The 27,382-nt window shown below is 43.8% G+C and overlaps 1 protein-coding gene across 6 annotated transcripts; it reads right to left on the bottom strand.

Annotated features, from left to right (window-relative positions):
- Window positions 1-26,756, bottom strand: NAB1 (NGFI-A binding protein 1). 6 transcript variants are annotated; one of them, XM_082314139.1, is made up of 8 exons: window positions 26,591-26,756; window positions 20,326-21,159; window positions 14,522-14,655; window positions 13,443-13,494; window positions 7,571-7,681; window positions 5,091-5,232; window positions 3,772-3,921; window positions 1-2,638 (listed from the first exon to the last, which is right to left on the bottom strand). In XM_082314139.1, exons 1-8 carry the CDS (start codon window positions 26,735-26,737, stop codon window positions 2,547-2,549), a joined length of 1,662 nt encoding a protein of 553 aa, XP_082170265.1. In that variant the 5' UTR covers window positions 26,738-26,756; the 3' UTR covers window positions 1-2,546. The 6 variants fall into 6 exon arrangements, with proteins under 6 accessions (XP_082170265.1, XP_082170266.1, XP_082170268.1 ...); XM_082314140.1 differs by having other exon boundaries at window positions 1-2,635; XM_082314142.1 differs by having other exon boundaries at window positions 1-2,424.
- Between the last annotated feature and the right edge of the window lie 626 nt (window positions 26,757-27,382).

Here is a 27,382-nt window from a genome sequence, read left to right as displayed (position 1 = left end):
ATTTGCAGGGCTGGCCTTTGATCCAGAGTACCCTGAATCTAGCAACCCTTCAAGAGCAGATGAGGGCAAGCCTTCACCTGCGACTCCAGAGGCCACCAAGACCTTTGTCACGGAAAGACCAATGCTTGAATATTTGCTATTACCAAATGTATGTGCAATCTCAGAAGGTACCTCCCACCTCCCCCCCAGGTTAAAAAAAAAAAAAAATCATACAGCTGCAAACCAGTAAAAAAAATTGCTTCCAGCTTATTGAGACTGAAATGGCCTGTTGGACTATAAACTGAAATATCATTCTAGAGATAACCAACTGGTCGTGACACAAAGTACTGTATTTACAACTCAAAAATATAACTGTTATATACTTTAATTTATAGCAAATTTAATACATTAGTGTTTACAAAATAAATTCTGGACTCAACTGAAACAGCGTGCTGCTTAGCGGGTTCTTTTTCCTTCCTCTCACTTTAACCGAAGAGACCAGCAAGCTTAAGAGCTTCTTCTGTGATCCACACACAACTTTTGATCATGCCAGATGTTGAAAAAACAGCGTATTTCCTGCATCTCTAAAGTCTTGTTGCTTGGCACCTTCTACCACTCAAGCTGTACAGTTCCAACCTTAAGCTGTCCTTTAACAAGTTCCATACGCATCTCATGAAAGCTACTCGGATACTAACCAGGGCACTGGCTAACATTACAAACCAAAGAAATATCTTATCCGTAGCACTAGCTCACACAACAGGAAAGAGGAAATATAACTACACATTCAATCTCTTATTTCTAACAGCAAAGCTGCAAACTCCATTGCTTAAAAGTAAGATACTTCAGTAAGTGAAACAGTACCATACAGTTCAAGAAACATTTTTTTTTTAAAAAACAAACATTTTAATAGTATAAAAAGTTGTTTACTGGTGTTTCTACTATAAAGCTTTGTTCCACAAATCAAAAGTGATAAAATAATTAGATATGTTTACAGTGATAAGAGACTGCAGTGTAGACATTTCAGCTCACATTTTGCTGACCGTTTCAGTACAACGTAGACTGTGACTGAATCGTTAATACACATCTATGACACAGAGCAAACTGCAGACATGAAGTGCACACCTGAACGTGGAAGTTTACCTACTGGCATGGTAACTGACTTTCTTCAGCCCTCCCTTTCCCCTCCACAACACCTTGTAGGCAAAAAACTGTATTCAGAAACTGAGGCATGTAACTATTTTGACTGCAGGAAAGCAACTCTTATTGAGGGAGCTGCGCAGAGGAAAAACGGATGCACACAAACACACCGTGGTAAATTCCAAAGTTATATGCCGACTATTTCTCCCTAGATAAAATGACATCTGCAAAAGTGAAAATGTACAAAAAATAAAAACTGTCAAATAAATAAAGAATACAGATGTTAATTCATCACATATATAAAGAAACGTATTGGCATACTGTATGCAGTATACGGTATATTCATAGAATCATGTGGGCTGGACAGCACTTAATAGGGAGTCACATGCTGAAGACGTAACTCCTCGTCTCTCTCCTCCAAAAGATCTTACGGTTTCTGGATATCAAGTGCAATCTTTTACACCGATGCATAAATCCTGCATCATATTTCATCTTTGCCACACCTAGGATGCTTTTTTTTCTTTTTTTTTTTTTTTTGTTTTTGTTTTTAAAGATCCACAGAGAAGTCCAAGAAGTTATAATGGTCTGAATCACAATTTTCGCAGCCCTGTCCATGCTACTTGGTCTCCTGGGTTTCCTACCAAATGAGACTTCAGTAATTGTACAGTATATCAAACCAGAGTTTTTCCCAACGAAATGGGAGCCAATCCTATGCACTCTTCCATACTCTGACTGGCATTTTCTACACTCCTGAACTGTAGGTAGGTATTATGCTAGAAGTGTGTTACACAAAGGCTGCTGAAACCATTGAAGTGATGTAACGATAGTTAAGTGTCAAGTACGTCCGCTATAATACAGAATCAGGGTCTAGGTCTATCAAATGCTATATCCACATAACATTTTAAACCATGAAATATTTTATGCATTTTCCTTTTTTCTACAAATATTGTTGCAAACTTGCTGTTAATTGTGTCACGAGGTTCGCATTCCTAATTCTCCAAGGATTTTTAATTCAAATGTTTAACAACCATATCTACGCTAGGTACACTTAAAGTAGACATTGAAATTTCAAGTAAAATGAACTGTAGCCACATCTACTGGACTCAATACATGTCCCGACATCTAGATTTACTTTGATAAGTTATACAAATACATAATACATTCTTAAATAATGAAGACCCACAATATTAATTTGTGAATCTTCCCACGCTATAAAACCACTTTTACAGGAATGTTTATCCACCTGTATTACTGTTTTAGTTTGCAGTGTCTCTTGCTTTCCTGTTTCCACAGATTACTGTACCAGTTCTTAGGCTTTGGCTATTGAAATCTCTTATTTGAATGAGGCAACACTGGTTATTAAGGCTGGTTTTATTTTCTCTTGTGAAGTTTCATTCTTTACTATGACACCGTTTTCCAGAGCAGAATGACTATCTTGTGTCTTCAGGTTCTGTTTTTATGACCTTCCTTTCTATGTTGTTAAAAGCCGAATGAGGAAAATCCTTTAAAATACCAAGGCCTTCTGCATTAAGAAAAAGGAAAAAAAAAAAAAAAAGATAGATGTTAAAAACACTGCTTGGAAACAAATATATTCTGTTCTTAATTCAAGAAAAAGGTCCATGAACCATATGGATACTAACAGTTGAAGCAATGAATTCTGCCTCCTCCTCCTGGGCTTTAACCCAGCTGGGTTAGAACCACCTCAGTTACATCGCAGTCATGACAGAGCAATCACCACAGATTTACTTCAGTTCTCTCCGGGAGCAGGGCTTAGTGGAGGTGCGCTCTTCACTTGCATTTTGAAAAGGAACTGGTAAAAATCCCCAACTAGAAATTTCACTACGGGAACTATCACTGGGATTGGGACAAACAGCAAAAAAGGTGAGCTAGGATTGCAACATACCAAAGTGGAAGATGCAAGATTCTGCCCAGTCTTCAAAACAACTACTTTTGCATTTTGTCTTTCAAATAACCTCTTGCCCATTGCATCTTCCACACTCAGGTGGGATTTTATTATTACTCCTAAAGTTGCAAGAGTCTCAAGAATTCCTGGCTTTATCTCAGTGCACCGAGTATTAAACTGAAATCATCCATATAGCTTTCACAAAGGATTCTTGCCGTCTTCCATCAAATTTAGAATGAGCTTCTCCCAATGCCAGAGGTAAATGACAAGATTGCCAGTGAGCAGAAGTCAGTGAATGGGAAACCCAGTTCAAAAGACTTACTGCATGATTTGGTTCACAGTACAGAAACAGTGCTAGGTCCTTATAAACCAGAATAAAAAGTCTTTTTATAAAAAAAGTCCGATTCCTTCATACAAAGTGAAACCATGTTATAATAAAACTGCATTACAATGACAGCAACATAAGTATTTAACAGCAGTAGTTTGGGTCAATACTGCTCCCTGAGGACAGGCACATGCCAGAACTTGCTCAGCTGAACCTAGTTACTGCATCCTCTAAGCTTTTCCCAAATAATAGTCAATCTGATTCTAGATTAGCAAGTAACACTCCTCTTGAAGTTTTGTCCAAAGCCTTAATTAAAAGGTTACACACAAAGCATGCCAGGCTCAGCTACTCGGAGACATCATGTATTACTAAGTTCATCACAGGCGTTGTAAGAAATGGTGGGTAATTTACACAGGACAGCACTAACCCGAGGACTGGGACTTAGCCTCACCACTGGGGTAAAGCCGGATCAAGTCACTGCACAGAGGTTTTCCAACATGCTGCTCTCCATCAAGTGAAATGTGCTGCAACTGTCTACTTGGCAGATTTGACATTCGGAGATTCAGCGGTCTTTCACCTGGAAGTTGTTGACAGCGAAACATTGATGCATTAAAAGCAAAGCAATATTAAAAAACAGGTAGAGACTTAAAGACATACTAATTCTATCAGCAAAAGTGCATCCTAAATTCCAGCTGCTCATGGAAGATTGCTAGCAAAACAAGGCTTACGTAAATATGCTGCTTTGCAGACTATTCCACAGGCACTGCTACAAACAGACACTCAGCCATTCCCCCCCCCCCCCCAATCTCTTATTCTGCTCAAAAAACCCCTTGAGATCCTAAAAATTCCCACTCCCACTGCACAACAGATAAATGGTATAAAGAAGCTTGCACTATCAAGAAGAGCTGGATCCACACACCTAATTCTCCCTGTACACTTGGGTACCACATTGCTTGACCAATACACACAAATGAAAACCTATGTTTTAACATTTACTTGTACAGATTCCCTTAGTTTCTCCCGTTACTGCTTCTCTCTCCCCCCCCCCCCCAAACTAGCTCTTAAAAAACAGATACAAGAAATTCTGGTTGTATTTCTTGTGTTTATAACATTTTGTCTCATTTCACAACAGTAAAAAAAGAAATCCAAACAGAAAGCGCTCGAACAAAACAAACATGCCTAAAATTAATTCAAACTAAGGAATAGCCAGTTGGTAAATCAAAGAGATAACCACAAAACTGTAAGCTTTTTGAAGAATAACAAGCTACTAAGAACATCATTAGAATCTGCTTAGTTCTAAGTAATTTACATAGCCAGTTCCTCGGGTTTTGTTCCTAGACTGCACAACCAGGTAAACAAAAAGGGGTACCAACTACATTATCTGCTTTACTTTCAATTTCCACAAAGCAAGAACACAAATGAAATGCAACATTATGCTCTATTTTCAAAACTTAGGATACAGCTAGAGCCAAGTTCTGCCCTCGATAATAGTAGTGCACCCTACCTTCTTCCTTCCCCACGTTATCCATAGGGAAAGCAGTTTGCCCAGATACATTAGAGTAACAGAGCAGAATCTGACTGTACACCTGATTGCATTATTTCGACTGTAAGCACTTCAGGGCAGAGATCTTGTCTTGTCCATTCAGTGCTCAGTGTTCTACACTAGATAAATAACACCACTGACAAAGGTTGCATAATATCAAATGTATTTGCTGGCAGCAACGCCGTGCCTGGAAGCTACCATACCTTGTCCATCAGCATTATCTAATGACATGCCATTGGGGCTGTGCTCTTCTGAGTTTTGTCTGTAACACCCTGTGGAAAGACGTCTCTCTAATGCAGCCTGGTTGCAAAGAAACTCCATCTGTTTTGCCATCACCTTTTCCGACTGCAAATAAAGCAAAAAAAAAATTTCTCTCTATATACATACATATAGCGAGTCAAAACACAGGGAAAAAAACAATATCAGATGATAAGACTAACAGCCTAGATAAAGGTTTTTGTTGACTCATATGTACAGATGTGTGCTTTACAGTTTCTTCAAAACTATCAAGCAAACAAAATATTTTTGCACCCATAAAGATTTTCATACTGTACATCTGAGTCACTCAAGAATACTTAAAATGCAAGCTGCTGTAGTTCATCCACGCAGAAATGCAACATTAAATTCTGTTCTTCGAAAACACGCAAAAATCGCTTTCTGCACTTTAGGACTGCAGGTTACGTGAAGAGAATCTCAAGAAAAGCAAAAAATAATGTCTTAATTATCCAGTTAGCTCTGTTCAAATATATGTCTTCACAAAGTATTCCAAGAGCAATGGCAACATCTGCTAAAAACTTATGCCAAGATTTCACCAGACATCTTGGAATCTTTATTTTAGGAAACAGCACTACACAAGCTTAAAAATCTGCCATTCTGAAAGTGTAGGATGACAGTATGTTTGTGGGGGATAAAGGTGTGAAATGTCTGTCTAGAAGAAGAACAAGACCTATACACCTCTAGAGAGTGAAACTAAACAATGCAGTGCAACGTGGGAGGAAATGGCGTCTGAATGTTTGTCATTGACTTTAATGCCAAGAGAATTCTAACTTTCAATATAATCTTGTTCTCGAGAATGTAAATAAGCATCTTGCAAAAAATAAGAAGAAAATCACAAGTCAAGAAAGTTGATTTAGAAGAGCCACAATGAACAAAAGAACAGAAAGCATACAAACTTGACATCTACGATTGATAGGAAAAAAATCATTTCTCTCTCAGGTAATGCCGTAATTGTTTCAACTAGTACAGAGGCCTATTAATTGCAGAGCACTTAACTTTTCTTGGGAGATGATGAAAGCCCTGACTTCCCACGAAAGTCTGCTTACTCAGCATAGTTCAACAATTTACAAATACAACGACAGCATAGCAGACCAGCAAAATCTGAGCTTCTCCAGCACAGTGATGACCCTGACAGCAGGGTAATGACATGGCTGATATTTACTTATTCTGGCTTATAGCTCATCAGATTCTACAGAAGAACGCTGATAGCTCAAGCTTGGTCTTGGGAGGTAGGTAAAAATAGAAACTATTTTCAACTAGTTTACTTTTAAGTATGCTTTAACTTTGCTACTCTGTCACTCATGTTACAACTTTTGAACTGTAAAATAATTTTTAAAAAGAATAAAACATTTCTCACTCATGCCATCTTTGTTGTTTAATTGGGACAAAACCAGAATTGTAAACTGCAATGATGCTTCTGATCACCACAGAAAAACCTGTAGAGTTGCAGATACATTTAAGCTTAAAATAAATCTCTCTAGTCCATTGTTATGTAGCAGTGACCAATGAAAACTTTAAAGCATGTATAAGATGAAAATAAGCTTGCAAAAGTCAAGTTCATTTAATCATTATGTGACATCAGAACATGTAGCATAATTGCTTTTTGATGTATCACAATGAATGGATTTGTATGACTGTACACTACTTTGCAATAGAAGGTAAAAGACAGGGTAACACATCTAGTCTCAGAAAACAGGAGTGTAACTCCTAAATGTAATCTTACGTGATAATTCGGTGATTACATTTGCCCAAATCAGCTATACAAAATAAATTTGTTGCAACTTAGCATGAAATCCCTCCTTGGCAACAACTGGCAGTAGGAGATGCGTATTTTGCCTCAAGGCTGGGATACACTACAGAAAAGACAAAGAAAGAATCGGAAACCTGTCTTTATTTATAAAAAGCTTTCTGGATACTTGAAAACACTGCACTTCCACCAGGCTAGATGTTATTTAGAAATGCAATTTATCCTCTCAGATCCAGAGGTTCACTATTTCCTAAATATCCTGGCCTTTCTCCTTAGAAGAAATGTCAGAACTGAGGACTCCAAGATCGCCTACTCTGTTCCTCTAGACTCAGTAACTTGAACTTTCCATTTATAGCTAATAACACAAGTAACACGGCACGTACTGTACCAATAGTACCCTACTTGCTCCCAACAGGCAATCACGTATTTTCAAGCCTACTACGCTAGATCTTACCTCCTTGGAATTAACAAGGGTAAAGCTGTAGCGCTGTGTCAGAACAGTTTCAGAAGGTGAACCCAAATTAAGAGTGAAGCAATCACAGCTAAGCTGGGTAGCCTTTGAAAATTGACGGTAATTACTTTAGTCATCAAAACAATACATCAAAATCAATGTACAAAGACATGGCCTGTATTATTCACAGTGTAGTGTAGTTGGTTTACCTGGGAATTAAGAGCTGTTGAGTCTTCACTCTTTCCTTTAGCCAAAGCAAGTGGCATTTTGTCTTGCTGATAGAGCGTCTGGACTGTGTCCTGGAAATCAGGATAACCATCCTATTGAGCATAAGAAGAAACCAAACACCAAGAAGGACATATTATTGATTTTTCTTCATCCTCTCTGTATACTCAAAAGAAAAACAAAAACAAACAAACAAAAAAACCAAACCAAAACAAAAAAAAAACCCAAAAAAACCCAAAAAAAACCCACAATCAAACACATTCCTGAACTACTGTGAAAATTCTGGACTGCAATTTACATGTTTGGGCTATCCCCTTCCTTAAAGCTTGTGCATAAAACACTCACAGCTCCTCTACAACAACTGCTACGTAACCTACAACGGCATGCCCCTCTACAACAACTGCTATATATCTAAAGCGGAATACACATACAATCATATCTCATCTCTCACAGTTTCAGGTGAATCCAGACTACTGTTGTCACTGACATTAAACTAGTTTACATTCAGCCTTGCCAGGCAGATTTAGGCCTATGGTTTCTGTCACTCGTTACATACAGCAGCTTTGGAGATTCTTAAGAAATCAAGTTCATATGTAGTCAAGAATAAGGCACAGCAGCAGGATATATTAACCTTGAGAAACTGAGCAAAGTCTCCTGCAATTCAACGTATTTCACACAGAACCTATACTAATCTCACAAAATGAAATATCATCATTTTAAAAGTAGGTAGCAAAGACTTGATATATTATGGTAAATCATGATTCAATGATTCTTTCAGTCTCAAATGCTTATGACATGCAAATCTTTTTTGCAGCTTGCATATGTACCAATAAAGCAAATAAAGTTCCTGTGAATGCCTGCCAGACTCCATTAAAATAAATTAATCATCGAAGCAAAGGTTCAAGATGAGAAATTTATCCTGCTCGGCATTATAAAAGGAAAGATCATGTAACATAGAGGAACATCCAGAAATATTTACAAAAGCACAGTATAGGTGACTGTTAAAATGTGAGAGGAAGCTAAAGATCTTACGACAGACCCAAACCTGAAAACAGTGACATCTGCCACTGAGGATCTGTAGACCCAGGTATCAGAAGTACGCCAAATTAGGTGTATTTTCTTTGTGGATTCTAGAGGCACATGCATGTAAATAATAAAATTGTTGACAACAGCTGGACAAATGGGTTACAGCCCAAGAACAAGAAAAGCAATCTTCCAGAAAAAACACAGGGAAAGGACTACAAGGTCCATGCTGTTGGCAGGCTGCCCGCTGACCTGCAGAGTGGCGGTCAGACCCACGTCAGGTGGCCAGACCCTCAGTGCAACGTAATGCCAATAAAGCAGTTCTTTATGCTCAGGAAAAAAAAAGAAATCTGTCTGAACACTGCATATTGCTTTTATCCACCCAACATACTCCCTCAGGGAAAAAACAAACATAATAGGTATGCAAAATTTCATAACCAGGTAAATTGCCACAAAACCTCATCCTCTAGAAACAAAGGCTTTGCAGCACATTTCCATGAGCACTGACCATTTTCATAGTTAGACCTGAATTTGTTTGGGAGAGGAGAACGATTATGTGTAGGAGGATGAGAAACTGAACACACAAAACCCTATCACTCAGGATCCTATTTTTGCAACAAAACAGGTAACACAGCTCTTTATAACGTATCTGTGACCGCTTGCCAATACAAAACCGAAGGCTGCTTCCTAAAAGCAGGGCCGGCTGCCCGCTGCCGTGACTGTCACCCATCAGTCACGCAGATAACTCTCGGATGACGACGCAGTCCTGGATCGCCCTCCTGGAGCCCGTCCCCGCCGCTGGCTGCTCTCCTCGCCGGTAAGGGCTGAGGAGGAGCAGGCCGGGCCAGGCGAGGACCTGCTCTGCACCACGCCACGTCTGCCTGGCGGTGCCTCTTCCCCCCGCGGTCAGGAGGCCCTGCTGCATGCCGTGCAGCATTTTTGTTTTGCCATGCTGCTGCTCGGTTGTTTTTCAAGCGGCTTCGTGCAGCAGATGTTCTCAGTCCCACATGTGCTTTTTCGCTCCCTCTAATGACATTTTTCCTATGCAAACAGTAGCTTCTACTGCTTTTGCTGTTTTTGTGAAAAACACAAATCCCACACTTCGACTGGTTTTCTTTTCAACCTTCTCAGCAATGGTGGAGGTGGGCCTTTTCTCTCCTCTCCCTCCACCCGTACCAGCACCAAGGGAAGACGCTTCCTCACAGCCTCCGCTCAGGCCTTCCTGCCTGTGCCCCGACTCCCACCGAGCCCTGTGAAATTAGCTTTTGCAAGCTCTCCCCAACTCCTCTCGTTCAGCTGAAAGGAGACGCTGACACACGGAACAATTCCTTTACACCACAGACAGCAAGAATATTTTTTAAACTCTTTCTTTGCTCTCTTGGCTGTTTGCGCCGACTCTGAAGGGGAACCTCGTCAACCCCAACGCAAAGCAGCAGCAGCGATGAGCAGCCTCTCCCTCCATGACTTCTGCATGATATACCTGTGACTTGTTTTGCTTTCTAAGCCGGTGCCACAACAGCTCATCGCTTTGAGCGGTGCTGGTACTGAGTCACGGAAGATGACAAAAGTAAGGGGTGTCCCCGCCCCGCAACACCTATGCAGGAGAGATCCCTGCTCTGCAGGAGGATGCGCCATTTCCATCCCTATTCACCCGTCCTGCTCTTTGTCCAGAGCAGGTTTAGGAACTACAACCCCTTTTTTATAATCTGCTTCCAAATCCCAATTCACTCCATTCCCTTTTTCACTCCCTCCACACCTTTAGTCTGTCATTCGCCTGGAATTTTTTCCCTTCTGCTCTCTACACTTCACTCCCACAGCTCGCCCACCCACTCTACGAATAAGAGGGGGAGAGCTCGCAGGGGAAGAGAAAGGCTTTTACAGGTAATTTGATGTAATTCATGGCATATTGTTTCTTTGTAATGCTTGTGTGAGTTTCATATTCATGAAGAGGACAGATTTACAATGGTGGCTGTAACCCGGCAATGTTGCAGCTTGCACACACAGCTCAGCTAGCTCTGCTCAAAGATGACCTTCGGAGTCTCTCTGGAGGTTTTTTTAAGTGTTATTATATTTCAGGAAATTAACTCATCTTTTTTTTTTTTTAAGTAATCTTTTACACTATGCAAACAGGGTGTGAAGTCTTTCCAAATTCAAGCACTAGTATTTCAGACCACGCTTTGCGGAGACATTAATGACTAATGGGTAAAGGAATGGTGAGTCAAAATACAGAGTTCAGCCTTAAAACAGAAAGGCAAAATGACCTTTACCAAAAAAAAAAAAAAAAAAACCAAAACCAAAAAAACAACAAAACCACAGAGCTAGTTATAACAACAACAAAAAAATCACCCATGTTCAGATCCTCTGCGTGATATTAGCTCAACAGTAAGCTAATAGAGCCACAATGAAGCATTACAACTTTAAAAACACGGTAAGGAATTCTTACCCAGAACAGAAGGAAAAATCTCCAGCATTTGCTACCATTTTCATTTTTACCCCCACCTTTCTAAAAACAAACACACACCCCCCCAAATCCCCAAACATGTAACTAAAAAAAGGACCTTTTTTTTTATTTTGCAAAATGCAAGTCCCAAGAATCCAAACCACCACATGTAAAAGTGATCTACTGTGTAATACTGCATTTTTTTTTAATTTTTTTTTTTTTTGAAAAGTCCATGATTTACAGTGTACCTCAGAATTATAATGCACTGAAGTAATGGTTTACTCCTTAGAAGACTCCCAAACTTGTAAGGAAAAAGACATTTATGCTGATAACCACACTGGTCATTTCATAATTAATAATGCTATGCTATCAAATGAAAGATTATTTCATTTAGTTTAATTTTCAATTGCTTATTTTTTAAAAAATTCCCATTTCTGAAATAGTCATTTGTACAGTTAGGACATGAAATTTTCACAAGCATTTTAAATATGACTGGTAATATTAGATAAAAAGAAAACCCAGTAAACATCCTTTCTTAGAACTACTGAACCAAAAAGTGTCTAGAGAAAGCAGGCCTTCCAGACTCTTAAGATTTCACCATGTAGAAAATAAGAGAATGCATGTCCCCTAAGGCTGTCCAAATTTCCTGCCTTCCAAAAAACCTAAAGTTTCAGCCTGTATTTTTCAGGATTTTAATTGTACTTTTTCTTTCAATGAAGATCCTGTGGAAAAAAAGCACCTCCCTTGCCGTGTGTCATTTTAGATACTTGCTCATCATCAGTTATTACTGAATGAAGGAAAAACTTCCTAATGCTGAAATCTAGTAGTCAGTGAAACACTATTTCAAGCAGAGGAGCGGCAGCTCCCTGCCAGTTCTTATAAATTAGGACTAGATTGGACAAAAGAGGGGCGACTCAAGCAACCATCCTACAATGTGTTCACCAAGGCAGATAATGGTGAAGGTGGATAAAATAATTTAATGCAGCTTTTCCCTGCTCTTTTTTGTGGATGAAGAACAAGCATAGGTCAAAGCAAATCATGACACCTGTAAATGACATTACCAACTTATTATCAAAGCTACCAGTAAATCCTCAATGCACACGTATATTTTGTATTATATAAACTCAAACTACAACTGTACACAGACTGATGGAACTTAATAAATAAATAAGATGAACCCCTCTATACCTATTCATAACTGCCTTTTCAAAATGAACTGCTCTCACCGGGGTTTGCCTCACAGGAAAAAGCCTTTGTACAGGTAACAAAGCATCGCACTACCGAAAAAAATGAAAGCCTTACATTCGGTGCATCATTTATCACAGAATGAGTTACGCGAGAGAAATGCATTCCAGAATACGCTGCAACTTTCCTCTACAGTTAAAGAATATATCTCATACCTGTGTCACATACAAATCTAGCTCAGGCCTAGCCTACATTCCAATGCACATTTAACCTACACCTTTTGGAGTAGACGGTACAATAAAAAAAACCCACAACGCTAAGGATGAATTAGATACCCATGTAACAGTGAAACAGTAATTTGTTTTAAAAAACAAATTAAAAAAGGAAGGTCTGCTGTTCTTATGAGGTATATAGGTATACATACTTAAAATTTTCTTTTTATTATTATGTTTATTAAAAGGGACTTTTTCAAAGGCCTCAAATTTACTTTCCAGCAGTGGTAACTGAAGAAAAAGGTAAACTACATATATGTTGCTTCTGTACTCCTAACAAGGAAGTGCCAGCATCTCCCTAAGCAACATCTGGTGCAGGTGTACACATTAGTCATGTATCCATGTGCTTTTTACACAAAACTAATTACAAAAAACTGTAAGTTAATATCTGCAGGCACAACCATTTGTGTTGATATATACAGCTTTTAGTTAGCTTTTGACTTTTCAATATGATCAGTTTCATAAATTATAGCATAGTCAGAGATGGCTAGTATTCCGCCATCAATCCTTATCCAGAACTCTGTATTCTGGATACGATCAAAAGCTGACTCAATTGAATTAAGCACCTCACACTGACTTAAAAGCAGGAGGCCTTATGGGAAGACATTTCCTACAGCGCTTGAGCTTATTCCACCACAGGAAGCCAGTCAGTCCCATTCCTCCCCCTGCTACTCACTCAGAGTGCAAAACACTGGGAGTAACTTTACCATTAAGCAAATCCTACCCTTTACCCCTGTTCCTACAGGTTTCTCCATCAAGCATTTACATTTGCAGAGACAGTGGTGATGTTCTCCCCCCCCCCCCCCTTTCTCTCTCACACCCATCAACTGTCATCATCAAATGCTTTTCTGACAAATTTCCTTAAGACAGATCCCTTCAAAACAAAAGTGAATTTTAGCATGCATAGGTCAAAATAAAGGAGTCACAATACTGTACCTCTATCTTGATTCTCTTTGGTGACAGCTCATCCCTTTCTCCACATTTAGATCTAGAAGAGAAGACACATACACTATCAGTAAACGGCACACTAACCCTGACCATCAGAAATAATAATGAAATACCGAGTCAAGGAAAAAAAAAAAAAAAAATCAGGCAAGAACAAGTGACACGCACAGAAAAAGCCTCCAATTCACTTGGACATAGCACTAAATGTCACTCAAGTATAGAAGAACACAAGCGCCTTGTGTTGCTTTCTAAAGTGTCAAGAGACTCATGGACTCTTCTTCTGATCAGAAAGGAAAGCTACCTGAGCACAGAGAATTACAGAAATGCCTTTGGCACTGTCTACCCAGAATGGATGTATATTTACATTAATCACTATGGAAGAAAGGGGAGCAAAGGCAAACCATAAAAAACTCCTAGAAGTGTAGGAAAACATATTTTGAAAGGATATTGCATTGCACATGAGGGAGTTAACGTTTAAAAATAACATATAGGAAGTATCTAGACTTTCAATCATATTTATTAATTCTAAAGTTTTAATTGTATTTAAAAGCTGTTAAGCCTTTGTTACTGTTTCATAACAGCAGTTCATTTAACAGAACAGTAACAACTGAAATTAGGGCTCAGCTTCAGTTCCTTTAAAGCAAGTTTGTAAGCCACTCCCTATGACCTTATCTTTTTCATTCCCTGGAAACTAACAAGCCAAATCTGTATATGGAAAAAAAAATAACTAATACATTAAACAGCTTTGGCTACTCTGCCTATTTACATTAACCTTGGAATACACAAATACCTCAAATACTTGAAATGCCAGCCTCTCAGATGCCTCTCAACATGCACTATCATTGCAAAATCTGGAAAACTAGAGAGCAAATAAAAAAGGTAACTCAAGACAGCTAAATCTTAGCAGTTTGAAAGCTTCACGACTTAAACAGCATTTTCCTACCCTCCTCAGAAGAGCACTTTGCTAGCTGGAGAGCAAGAAGAAAGTGTCTCTAGTGCTTCAAAAGAAATGCTATCAGATTGATTAGTTCCCTGAAAGTAAAGGTCCTTTGAGTTAATTAAAACCTTACTTGGTGGTCCTGTAAGTATACTTGTATGTAACTTCTCGAGAGATTTGCCGAGCTAGTGCGAAGAGTTCATCTCTCCTGGTCAACAACGCGTTATCTTTTACACACAGCTGAGCGGCTGCTTCATTAACTGTTAGCTGGAAATTAAACACAAAAACAGGGATTTGTGATTTTGCATACTTTCACCCATTGTGCTTGTAAAAGTACCTGTTCTTCTGAAATAATAAAAAATTTCAATTGCAAGTAAAATTACCTATAATTGTATACTAAACCCTGGAAGGTTTCTTCAGTTTATTTATACCTCTACTAAGCCAGGTAAGCCTCTGGGAAGAGAAAAAGATATAAATGTAGCATTTAATGTCCTTTAAAGTAAAACGTTATTGTAAGACTCTGTCAACGTGCACTGCTTGTGCCTCATTCCAGCATTAATTAAATCTCAGTATAAAACAGTAGCTCTGAATGTTCACAGTGTTTGGCTCCCAAAGCCTGGTTTACAGAGAATACTATTTTTATAAAAGCAATATGCCCAGGACTTGGGGGGGGGGGGGGAACTGACAGTGTGGGTACAGATGGCTTTCCCTGGTGAATACAGCATAAATTCTGTAGAAGGTGATGGTTTAAGAAACGATTAAACTTTTTTTAGCTATGTTTCTCACCCTCGTGTTTGTGAAGACTATCTTCAGACATGAATCAAATGTAACTTGTTTCAAGGATGTTTTCCTGAGCCTGCCGGGACACATTTCTAGTGCCTCTGCTGCTGGCAATAGTTTCATAAAGAAGGGGGGGGGAGCCTTAAGTTAAGGCTCAAAATGGTTTCACAATGCTCTTCAGCAGAAGCAGTGGGGATACTGTCATGAATTATACCAGCTTAACAATACTGCTGTCTGAAAAGCCTACGGTCAACAGCGTGGACGAACAGCAAAATTATCAACAGATCAAGACACGCTGAAACTGAGATGCTGGAGAGGAGATTCCCTGCTCCTTCCACAGCAAGCAGGGGCTGAAGAGACATTTTCACTTCTTCCTCAGCTGAAGAACAGCCAGCACTCGCAATGAGGCATAAGAGCAAAAGGCCAACCGAATACTACAGGTGTTTTTTTCCCCAGAGCATCCACAACTCTTCTTCTCTTTTATTTCTAGAAATGAAGCTGCTTTGAATGGGCTTGGCTTCTCGCAAACGAGCACAGCTGCTTTGCTGCTACCGTCAACAGCATGTTCTGTATCTGTCTCAGGCTAGTGAATATTACAAAGCCGCTAGGTTTTCCACAGCACCGTCAGCATATTCGTGACAGACTCAGATGTGCCGTCCCCAGCCCTTGATCTGGCAGCGCGAAACGCAGCCGCGGCTCGGCGCGCAGGGTTCTGTGGCTGGGGACGGGCAGGACCGCACGCGTCTGACCTCAGACACCGACAGCACCGCTCGTGCAAGAAGCGCTTTTCACGGAAGCCGACAGAAGGTGAAGCTGAGGCCAGACCAGCGGGTCCGCAGTTAAATGGCGCCTCTTGGGAGAAGGCGAAGAAACTCGCTCCGTCGCCCCGCTGTCTACCACGCTGCAGAACGTTACTGGGGAATGAAATCGCAGAGGCCAGCAACTCGCCCGAAACACCGCGCGCTCCATCCCCGAAGGATGGAAGCTGTCACAAGACATGAGCAACACACAACCATGCCGTCCTTCGTCGCAGTGCTTGATGTCATCCAAATTAGAAAAAAAATGTATTTTCCCTAACGCAACACTTGCTCTCCAGGGAGGTTGAAAAAACAAAAACATGTATCAGCGGGGCTGGGAATCTCTCAGCGGCCTGTACCCATGCAGTATTTCTGGTAAAACCTCACACAGAACTGCTGTTCCTAATATTTCATAAACATTTTTTCCTGTGTTTAGCATTAAAGCCTCTGGTCCGAGTAGGGCATTTCCTGCGACACCTGAATGCTAATCAGAGTGCAAACATGTCTTTAACAGGCGAACTAGATATGTTGCCTGATCCTTTAGTCTCTGTAGAGACAAAAAAAAAAAATCTCACAGAGATCAGATGTACAAGGGTGGGAAGTTTAGGTTTAAGCTGTGAAACATCTCTAGGTTACTATGTTCCTACAATACAATGAACTAAAATAACAAACTATTATCCCTTAGACAGGAACAGATGTTCTACAACGTCTGTCTTTTCACAAAAAACACGGGGGGGGGGGGGGGGGGAGATACAGAAATAAAAGATTAATACAGCACTGATGAAAAGAATTACTATCCGAAGCAGCCACTAATTTCTGTAATGGTGATACCTATTACTTTGCTGAGGATGAATAATATGGCTAATGCTTACAAAATAATTTGAGATAGTTTTTTATCCCTCAATAAAGTGTTGAAAGGTTGCAAAGAGCTGAAATGACTGAAAACACTTTGGGTAGTCATAGGCAAATGCTGTTTATCCTAATATATGAGAAAAGCCAAATGTTTGTTTGTTTGTTTTTCCTGGTTTCTTCTTTCAGGTCACATCCAGACTTACTGAATTGAAGTGCATCATGGCTTCCTGCCTTTTCAGGAGGCATAATACTGCAGACAGAAAGTGTTGCGTGCCTAAAAATAAAGATTCTGTTTGCTGGAAGGCTTAATGGTATGGAGCAGCACATAACCATACAGGCTCTGTGGAGAGGGATGGGTATATTCCCATCTGATGGGGTTCACAGATTCCCCCACTAAAAAACACATAATTAAATACCAAGCCCTGCTGTTTTAGTGAGTCAGCAAAAGAAAAGGAAGAGACCAAGCTAGACAAAATTTACTTGCACTTCTTATTCCTGTTTCTCACACTATTAAACAGGATTTTTTTTGGTTTTGTTTTATAGGTACCTAGACAAGCACTGAAATACTAGCACGCAAATTACAAATCTGACTCAAACACACACAGGTCACCAAGTCCAAGGGTATGCCTCCTACTCATCCCTCCTCCAGTCCAACTTTAAACATAAAGCACTCCCCATGCTTGAAAAGCTGTGTAATACCGAGACAGTGGGATGGATTAAGGACAGCATGTTTATTAGTTTTGGAACGTCTCTGAAAGATTCTGCATCAGATTTTATGCTAGATCAGTGCCTTACGCAGATAATCCTACCAACAGCACACCCTTCCAAACCAGCTCAGTGTCTGCAGCTATCGCTGGCCTCTAATGGCTGCTCAAGCCCTCTGAGACACTCCAGCGGTCATACTGCAACAGAGAATATTCTCACTAATTCGCCACTAATAATTCCATCAAGTTTGAGTTTAATTTGCACGCAACTCCACTCCACTTGAGGAGCCAGATACACCCTGATCTTTACATTAAGCAGCTAACCACTGCTTAAACTTTTTAAATTCATAGTGAAGTTTATTCAGCTGTTCATTGCCAGCTGCAAGAAGAAACCTTGAACTGCGAGGCAGAATGACAGCCTTGGAATGTATTAACACGTGCAGAAACACAGTCTGTGGACAAGCAGAAACTTACCTCCCTGGTTGTTTAAGGTCCTTCCTTCTGAGCAGCAAATTGTTTAAGCCATCAAAAACAAAAATCCATTGAAGTTGAATTTACAAAAGGCAAACTCTGGTTTAGCAGATTTTAAACAAAAAAAACCCAAAGGTCTCATTGCTACTAATTGTATATTTTCTGCTTTAAAATGGAAATGGAGAGAAAACTGTTCAGGACAAAACTTTGTGAAATCCGGCCTCTTTAAGCAAACAGTAAACCAATTATGAGCAAATTCTTGCTTGCATGTGTGCAGTTCCCATCAAGTTCAGCGAGGCCCCACATGCGTAAGTGAGGCATAAGTCAACCACATACTCCTTTGATCTTGTGCCCTTAATCATAATAGCAATAGAAATATTTCCTAAAGCCAAACCATGCTCTCATTCCATTTTTAAACATGGTTTTACAATGATGTAGTAAAGATCTGGAGTGCAGTACTAAAAAAAATTAACAAGGCAGAGCAGTCGTCCTTTCTTCCCGTTCTTTGCTACTCTGCTCCTTCAAACTACCACCCCACTATTCATTCCTCCAGCTTCGCAGAACCACTCCTGAGCCTACCACATGCCTGACACAAAAGCTGCCCCTGGCTCCCACCTCCCATTACACTGCTGGATGCCAGGAAATTATCCTACGAGAAGTCTGCCCAGATTTCAGAGTATTTTCTGCAGATGCTACCCCAGAGAGAGATTGCAAAAGCGCACAGCTGCACACGTTGTACACCTTGACTGCCTTCATCCTCATGTGGGGAGAACCCCCTTTCACTGAATCCTGACTCTGCAGCAACGTGCACAGGGAATCTATACAATTAATCCTTTCAGATCCTGCCTCCATCTCATACACAACTTGCTCTGTTACACGAGAGACTTCCGCAGGGTCAGGGGAGTAAGACAAGATCTGTTCTTGCACACTGGATGAATTCATAGATTGTAAGTGTTCAACATGAAGCCACAGAGCACATAAGTGAAAACTGCACAACTAAAACTGTGTGGTAGAAATGCGGCTGACTACTGACAAGTTCCCTTGGAAGCGTCTCCCCAGTCTGCAGTAAAAGCCCCAGTGAAGTCACTGCTGATGATGTGCAGTTGCCTTATAAATGTAAATACATAAACAAAAATGTAAAGAAATACGCCTTGTTTCCTTCTGCCCTTCTACTCAGAAGCATAAAGAGAACCTAGTCTTACACTATGGATCACACACCTACAAAACTTCTTCTTGAAGCGAAAAAAGGCTAAAGCCAGTACAGTGTTTTTGGCACTCCTGTAACATAAACATTGCCTTTCCTTTTGGGAGCTAAGCCTTACATGCCAAATTTTAAATCCAACTGAAATTTTGCAATCACTGTTAACTGTGAAAATGCTGATGCAGCATTCATATCAACAGCGTTTTGGCACTGCTTTGAATTAATGTTTGTTCTCCTCTTGTACTGTACTTTGGCACTAGGAAACTTATTCCCCACACAGACACACCTATTGCGTTACAACATATGCAGTGAAAGCCTCAAGAATGCCAGAAGAGAAGCAAAGGAGGCCCGCATGGACTTTTAAGGATGAGATGGAACAGATGCTGTGCAGGTATTAAAGGCCAAACCTTCAAATTACAGCCACCCATCAATACCGGAGACGGTCCTTTCCCTTCCTCCTCACATAGTCTGCACTTCACTTGTCCAGCCTAAGACCACTGTGCCCAAAGACCCCCACAGGTTGCATCATTAAGCTTCATCCTAACTCAAACACAAAAAAAATCCTACCCCACCGGCTTTGGAGACCTCATCAGCAGAATCCTTTTTACCTCAAAGGCACAAGCTACAGAGCAGGGTCTCAACATGAGGGAAGACAGCAGAGGGTAGTAACCAAGCCAGGTGATCCTGTTACCAGACACAAGTGACTTAGTTACTCATCTTCCAAACCACCAATCAACTCTCAAAGCTGCAAGGGAATATCAAGACAGGACCGCTTTAAGAACATGCCAAATGCCTAGAAACCCAAGGGCCACGCTCAGTGCAATGCTGCCTTGCTATTTCAGTGCCAAACTGTTTAAAACCTCTGTCTGACAGGCTGCACCAGTGATCGAGCAGTCTGATGACACCAAGTTGAAGTCATCAGTGCACGCATGCACACAGCCACCCAAGAAAGAGTACTTCTACTGTACTCAAGATTTCTGTCCCAGGGCAGGACTGCCTACGGCTCCTGTAGGACACACAACTCTCGTCACTCGGTGAGAAGTGCCCGTACAAAAAGTGTACCCTGTAAACAGCATCTCATAAAAGGTGTAGGAATAGGGGAGGAAGCCCACTGTCGCTCAAGGTGTTTTACCTCGTGGAGGGTGAGGTGCTTGCCATCCTTTCTTTTCGAGTCAAATCTGCCGTATATTGCACTGTACTTCCTGATCTCCTCCTCCTTGTGAGGGTCCTCGTCACTCATCTCAAAGATGTGACCAATCATCTTTGCCAGTTTCTTATTTGTTTTCAGTAACTCCTTGACTTCATTCGAGTCACTTTTGGGCAGGGAGGGAACCATACGTTCTACGCATTCAGCAACTGACAGAGCGGCGGCGGCATCCAGGGTCTCACTGTTTTCCTTTGGTGAAGCTGGAGAGCCAAGGTCAGCTGGGGAAAGACTATGTTCGCTCTCTGTGGTGTGGTGTCCTTGCCAGAGTCTCGGTTCACTGCCGCTCTGCAGCGATAAGTTCCCCACCACATCGGATTTGCTTGCGCCCACGCTTTGCACGCACGTTGTGGCAGCACATTTTGGAATCTTCAAGTGAGGCTCTCTGGTGCTGCTGTTCCTTTCGTAACTGCTGCAGGATATTCCCAGCCACGCAGGAGACCCTTCCGGCAGCTTATATATTGGAATGCTGCTGACCGGTAAGGAGGTGAGAGGCTGGTTAAAAAGACCAGGGTTTGTGACCCAGTCCCTCAAAGCCTTCTGCAGCCTTCGGACATGAAGCGGCTTGCTAGCCATGCCTACCAGAGCCATTATCTCCAAAAACTCCTCTTCACCTGCTTCACAGAGCTGCTGGACATCATCGCCACCCTGCTGAATGAAGGCATCGAAGTAGAATAAGAGATTTGCTTTTTGTAGTATTCGATACAGCTGCAATTCCCCAAGGGTTCTGGGTAGAGCTGACGCCATCACGGACGACAGAACCTGCAAACAGTAAAAACAGGGAGAAGATGAGCACCAGAACGCCGACGTCCAGATGCATTCCCCCCACCGCCCATCCTTCCGTAAGGCCGTCAACCGTGAGGGCAGGATTTCTTTCTCTCATTACAAGAACACGTATGGAAATGAAAAAAGGGGCGATAGCTCTATTTTTTGACAACTTAATGGAAACATTTGTGAAAAAACAAATCAACAGATAGTTGCGATGCACCTACAAAAAAGATGATTCAAACACGAAGCCAGCTTGTTTTCAGCATTCCCACTTCATGTTTGTTCCCAAGAACGTCATTCAATATTGCTCACTGCTTCTCCTTGACTCTCTTTTGTATCTTCAGATCAAAATGATCACAAAACACTCCGAATTACTGAATTACTTGATCCCCCAAAGAAAAAAAGCTCATTAGTTTCGATTCTCCTTAACTCAAATCATTTCCCCCCCATAGCAGTGTGGAAGACCGTAGAAGGAAAGCAAAGAAGAAAATTGCTTCACAGAACCCCAGAGGATTAATGAAACTGGATCAGCAAAAGGGTGTTTCAGAACCGAGTACTTCTACAGTTTTCCCCATTTCACATAAAAAGGATCTAAATGCCTCTGCCGATCTTAATTATGGCAGCAACATCCGCAGACAAAGCAAAAATACTGACGGATTCCAACACATATAATTTAAAAATGTTATTTTGAATTCACCTGCCCGTTCCATTTGCTAACAGGCCTGCATGTCATTGATACTTACGACATGAAATACCATTCAGCAATGCAGCAACTGCGCTCTAAGGGCTCCCAACAGACAAATTGCAGCAGTATTCTACCCTTATGGCTGCAGAAAAAACATCTGCACAAGTTTCAACTTCATAAAACCCGTTATCCACAGTTATCCCGCAAATAATGAACTCTTCAGAGAATTCTAAGTTCTTACACACACCCCCCCTCTTCACTCTACGATGGCTTTCACAACTACAAGTGGGTAATTTCCAGTATTACTGTATTAAGCTAAACCCCCAATCAATAAGGTCTAAAGCATGTAATTTATAGTTGGTTGGGAAAGTAACAGAACTAAAACATGGAGCTGGTCTGCTAACATTACTCTGGCTCTACTATCACATTGCACTTTAAAAAACACACAGTAGTAACCTAAAAATCAGCACGATTTGCACACGCTGGGGGGGGAAACTGTGTTAATAACGTGCAATCTCCCCTCCCGCCAAAACTCCAATGCAAGAATATATGTATGCTTTGAGGCACAGGGAGACTGGTAACGAAAAGTAAAACTACGGCAGAAATTATTTTTACTATGCTTTTTTTTTTTTTTTTTTTTACAATATGCGCTTTTTTTCTTCGGCAACTCAAAATAACTGTACAGATGTAACAAATGGAACTCAACTTCTATTCGGGAGGCATCTGAAAGATCAGGCTTTTGCTACAAACCTTTGATTAAACTCTACTAGAGAAAAATAAAGCTAGGAGGCCAACAGAAATTTTATGAAAATGTATGTGGCAGGAACAGGATACCTACAAACAATCCCTTCAGGAAGAAAAGCCCTGGATAAAAGCAAAAATGACAAAAAAACAAAACCGCCAGCTGCACATATCATTCTTTGTACGCTGGTGTTTGTAAAACAGAATGGGCAGCAATAGCCATCTAGATCTGAGCAGCCGCCCCAAGGAGCTGCTGGTGAGCTCACGAGCTAATAAACTACACTCTTTGCAACTCAGGGTGGAACTGGAAACATTTAAGAGCTACGTGTTTTAGAAATACAGTTTAGCTCTCAAAAATAGTTAATTGCAGAAAAACAATTAAGTACTGTCTACATTCAAAGATGTGAGTGGCGACAAGGAAAATGAGGAAAATCACTTAATCCTTTAAATGGTACATAATTCAGTATTTTAAGAACTGTCATTACTTCACAGAAGTTCCTAGAAAAATCCTCCCATTCTATACAAAGTTTGACAAGACAAACAAAACTAACAGCTTATGGTTTAGTGACATTTCACTAAACCGTTCCTACCCTCCCATTTCAAATGATGTTGACTTTCTACCATCAATACCACAAATTAACTTATGTAACTGTTACAAGAATACCCGTTTGCTCTGAAAGTCATCCATCTTCACAAAAAATCTACATAAATCTACATAAATGGACTTTGTGCAGAGAGCTAAATTGCATCCTGGGAGGACGGTGGCAGTGAAATTACACACAGCCCAAGAGCTCCAGGCAAGGCATGGAGCTCATTTTTCCAGCCCACAGGCTGGAAGAGCAGCAACAGTCCACGAGCAGCCTTTACCTAGAGGCTTCTAATCAACAAATCTCCTCATGACAGGTAAAACTGGATTAATATGTACTATGGAGGCGTCAGTAGCGAGTCCACAGTTCAGACTGCGTTGAGATTTGCATTTAAAGCAAGACTGAAGTCCCTTTGTTTTGTACTTTAAAGACCAATTCTGTTTTTCAAATTTAGTACAGCAACTCCTGAGAGGGCCACGCAAATTTTCCATTTAAGATTGCTACCAATTTCTGCAGAGAAGACATTTTTCAAACACTCTTCCTTTTGACCTCTTTTCTCCTCTCATTAAACTGAGTTCCTTCTGCACTCACCTCAACAACATCCCAAGTATTTCTAAGCTTTTATAAGGGGAAGGCTCCCTCCCCTCTCTGAGACAGCTTCACCACACCGCCAGCCACGCTGCTTTTCCCGACATTACCGGTCCGCTCCACTGGTTCGGCTCAGCTCACAGCCTACAAAGCCAGGGAAGCAGGTAAGCTAGTCGACCTGGAGGAGCAAGACGAGGCTTAGGAGGAGGACAAGCAACGAACACGGTTTGCCGGGAAAGCAGCGCAGCGCCGCTGGAATCAGAAGAGACCGTTAACCCAAAGGACCCATGGCGCTGCTGTTGCTGCCTGGCTCTGCTTACCTCTCCGGCTATGGCAAAGCCGTAGCGCACCCACTCAAGTCTCAGTGCCACGCATCTTTCAGGTGACCTTTAAATTGCATCTAGGAGACGTAACGTACTGCTTTCCGCCACTGCTGTTCTCCTCTCTTAGTGCAGCAGGGACGGCGCTTTTGGGGCAAAAGGCAAGCTCGAGAAGAGATTACACAACGAGAAGACGCAAGGCGAGCTCACGGCCAGGAGACTTGTGTGCACTCCTCACCAGGGAGAGCACCTTGGGCAGGACCCTGGGGCACCGTGCGCGTTCCCCCTCTTCCACAGCCTGCTCGATAACTCTTAGGCTTTCTAATCTGTGATCCCAAACAAACCTGGTTCAGGATAACAGCCTGGTAACGTCCTGTGGCAAACCCTAAGAAGCTAACCAGAACGATCTGCTGCCTTAGGAGCAAGCAAGTAGATCTTCTAAGGTATGGCCAACTGCAAACCCTCTTACGGCAAAAGGCGGGAACGCAAAGCTGGCATGGGAAGGTCTACAGGAATAAATGAACACAGCGATGGCAGTTGAGCTGCTCCTTCTCCCCCTTCTTTGCTCATCGTCCATACCAGTAAGCAGTGTGGGAACACACAGGGAAGGGCAGCTGTCTTTTACATTTTTCACATACAGAACAAAGAAAGAAGCTAGGAAATTCCCCATAACAGAAAAAGCTGTTTAAAATACATGCAAGGTTGCATACTGTTACAGCCACGGAAGAACGAGGAAATGACAAGTCAGATTTTTCACTCGGCCTTTGTAAGCCACAACCATGCATTCTCATTACCTCGTTCACATCCACAGCCTATCACCCCATACGCCATGCCCTCCTCTCCAAGCGCTGGATGTCACCTTAACTCTGACCACAAACATAACTCCTAGGAAAAAGGACAACAAAAACCACAAAGACACAGACAGCACTACTAAATATTTGCAAACAATCAGTGCAGGCGTCACAACCTGTTCCTGCAACCGGCTCCCTCCCTCAAGACAAGCAGCGGTGGCAGCAGCCCAGCTCAACACCTTTAACCGCAGGAAAACACCCGTTTCTTCCCATTCTGCCTGGTCTGAGTTCAAAGCTGTTTCCCGGAGGTGGCAGGAAGATAACGCGGCTGCAGCAAGCAGCTGGTGGATGTGGGTGAAGTATTGGGAGAAGGAAAACTCGGGAGTTGTGGGACGTAAGCACGGGGCAAGGACTTTGCCAGCAGTTTTCCTGCTTTTTAGGGCTGCGCTAGAAGTAAGAGCGATGGAGCAACCCTAACTGATTTTCAGAGACTTTTATTTCAGGTGAATTATATTTGAGCTGTCACCAATTAAATTAGGAATACGCACAAGGGGAAAGTGCGAAACATCACATTCCTGTATTTTAGGCAAAAGTGATTATTTCATAATATATCTTGATCACTTTGGGCGTTTTGAAAAGTCTCTGAAGACAAACCGGATTTGGATGCGAGAGATGGCTGCTTTGCATATTCATTACATTTTTGCAGCGTTTCCAAAGGACTTTTAGCAGGAGAAGAAAATTACATGTAGCTGCAGAAGCGACTTAGCAAATTAAATAGTCTTGTCTAGCTCTGAGAGGTGCCAAAATACAACCTATTAAGTGAGTTTCACATTCAAATACAGATGCGTATCTCGCCGCAACTAATAAGAAACTTGAAACGTGCAAAAAACCATGGCGTAAGGATTAAATAAAGAAGGGAGAGCCCAAATACTTCACGATTCCCACCCGCTCGGTGCTGGGTCCCACCCCGGCGCGGCCCGGGCCGGCCCGGCCCGGGGAGGGTGACCTACCGCCCCGCATGCCAGCCGCTCCCCGGCCGCCGCCGGCCCCGGGCAGGCCGCGGAACGCAGCCGACGCCGAGGGAACCGAGGCTCAGCCCCCGACACCAAGCTGGCAGCCGCCGAGCCCGCTGACAGGAGCGCTTCTCCGTAAAGGTGACCCCGAGGGGCGCGGGTGCCCGGGAGGCGGACAGCCGGGGCGGCCTCCCCCCGGCCCGGCCCGGCCCGGCCCGGCCCGGCCGGCGGCGCCCGCGGGCCCGCACAGCCCCGCGCGTCCCACCGGCGGCGGCGGGGCGGCGGGGGGGAACCACTGCGCGGGGGACGGCGGGGGGGAGAGGCCGCCGAGGGGCACGGCACCGCGCTGCCGGGGAGGGGGGGGGGCGGCCAGTACCACAGCGCCGCCCCCCCCTCGTACCCCCGCGCAGGGCCGGCAGCCCGCCGCCGGGGCGCCGCCCCCGCCCGTCCCGTCCCGTCCCGTCCCGTCCGTCCGTCCCGCCCCGCCGCCCCCGCCCCGTGGCCCCCCCGCGGCAGCAGACACGGCAGGGACGTTCCTGTACTTTCCGCCCACTCCCGCGTCCCCGTCCCCCCCCCGCGCCGGATTTCTCCGGGAATCACCCACGCACGACCCGCCCGCTCTTCCGGCCGTCCCCCGCCGGGCCCGGACCGGGCTGCCCCGGCTCCCCGGCCCCGCGGCCCCCGGCCGTCCCGCACGTACTCTGCAGTAGGCTGCCGCCGCCGCCGCCGCCGGCTGCCCGGGGCTTCCCTCGATGCCGTCCCGGCGCCGCAGACTCAGCCCCGCCGAAGTTCCTGCCCGCGCCCCCCCCCGCCTGCGCGCCGCCGGCCCAGGCTCCTCCTTTCCCATCGACGGGGCGGGTGGGCGAGCCGGTCCCCGCCACCGCCTCGCTGCCGCCGGGGGGGCCGCGCGGCCGCCCCGCCGCCCCGCGCAGCTCGCCTGGTCGCGGGCCGCGCCTGCCGTGCGCGGAGGCCGAGCGGGCGGGCGGGCGGGCGGGCGGCGGGAGGAGGGAGCGGCCTGCGGCGCCCCCGCCCCCCCGGGCCCCGGCCCCGCCGCCGGCCCCCGCCCCGCACACACGCCGCCCCCTCCCGCGCGGTCACATGGGGAGATCCCGCGCGCGCTCCGCCGCCCGCCCACGCGCGCCCGCCGCGTGACGCAGCGCCTGGCGGGGGCCGCCGCCGCGCGGGGGCGGCACCGGCACCGGCACCCGCCAGCGCGCCCCGCCCCGCCCCGGGGCCCGGGACCCCCCCGCCGCCGCCGCCGCCGCCCCCGCCCGGACGAGGCGGGCGGCCCCGCTGGAAAACGCGGGTTCAAACTTTCCGCTCGCACGGGCGGGGGCTGCCGCCTCCCCGGGGCCGGGCCCATGCGGAGGTGCGCGCCGGGCGGCGGCAGGCGCACGGTGCTCCCCGACGGCCCTGCGGGGCGGAGGAGCGAGCGGCCGGGCCCCTGCCCCCTGCGGGCGCAAGGCGGGGGCCGGGGGTGAGGAGGCGGCCA

The sequence above is a fragment of the Platalea leucorodia genome (assembly GCF_965183815.1).
Source record: "Platalea leucorodia genome assembly, chromosome: 5".
Taxonomy (NCBI): Eukaryota; Metazoa; Chordata; class Aves; order Pelecaniformes; family Threskiornithidae; genus Platalea; species Platalea leucorodia.
This window is presented reverse-complemented; position numbering and strand designations above follow the sequence as displayed.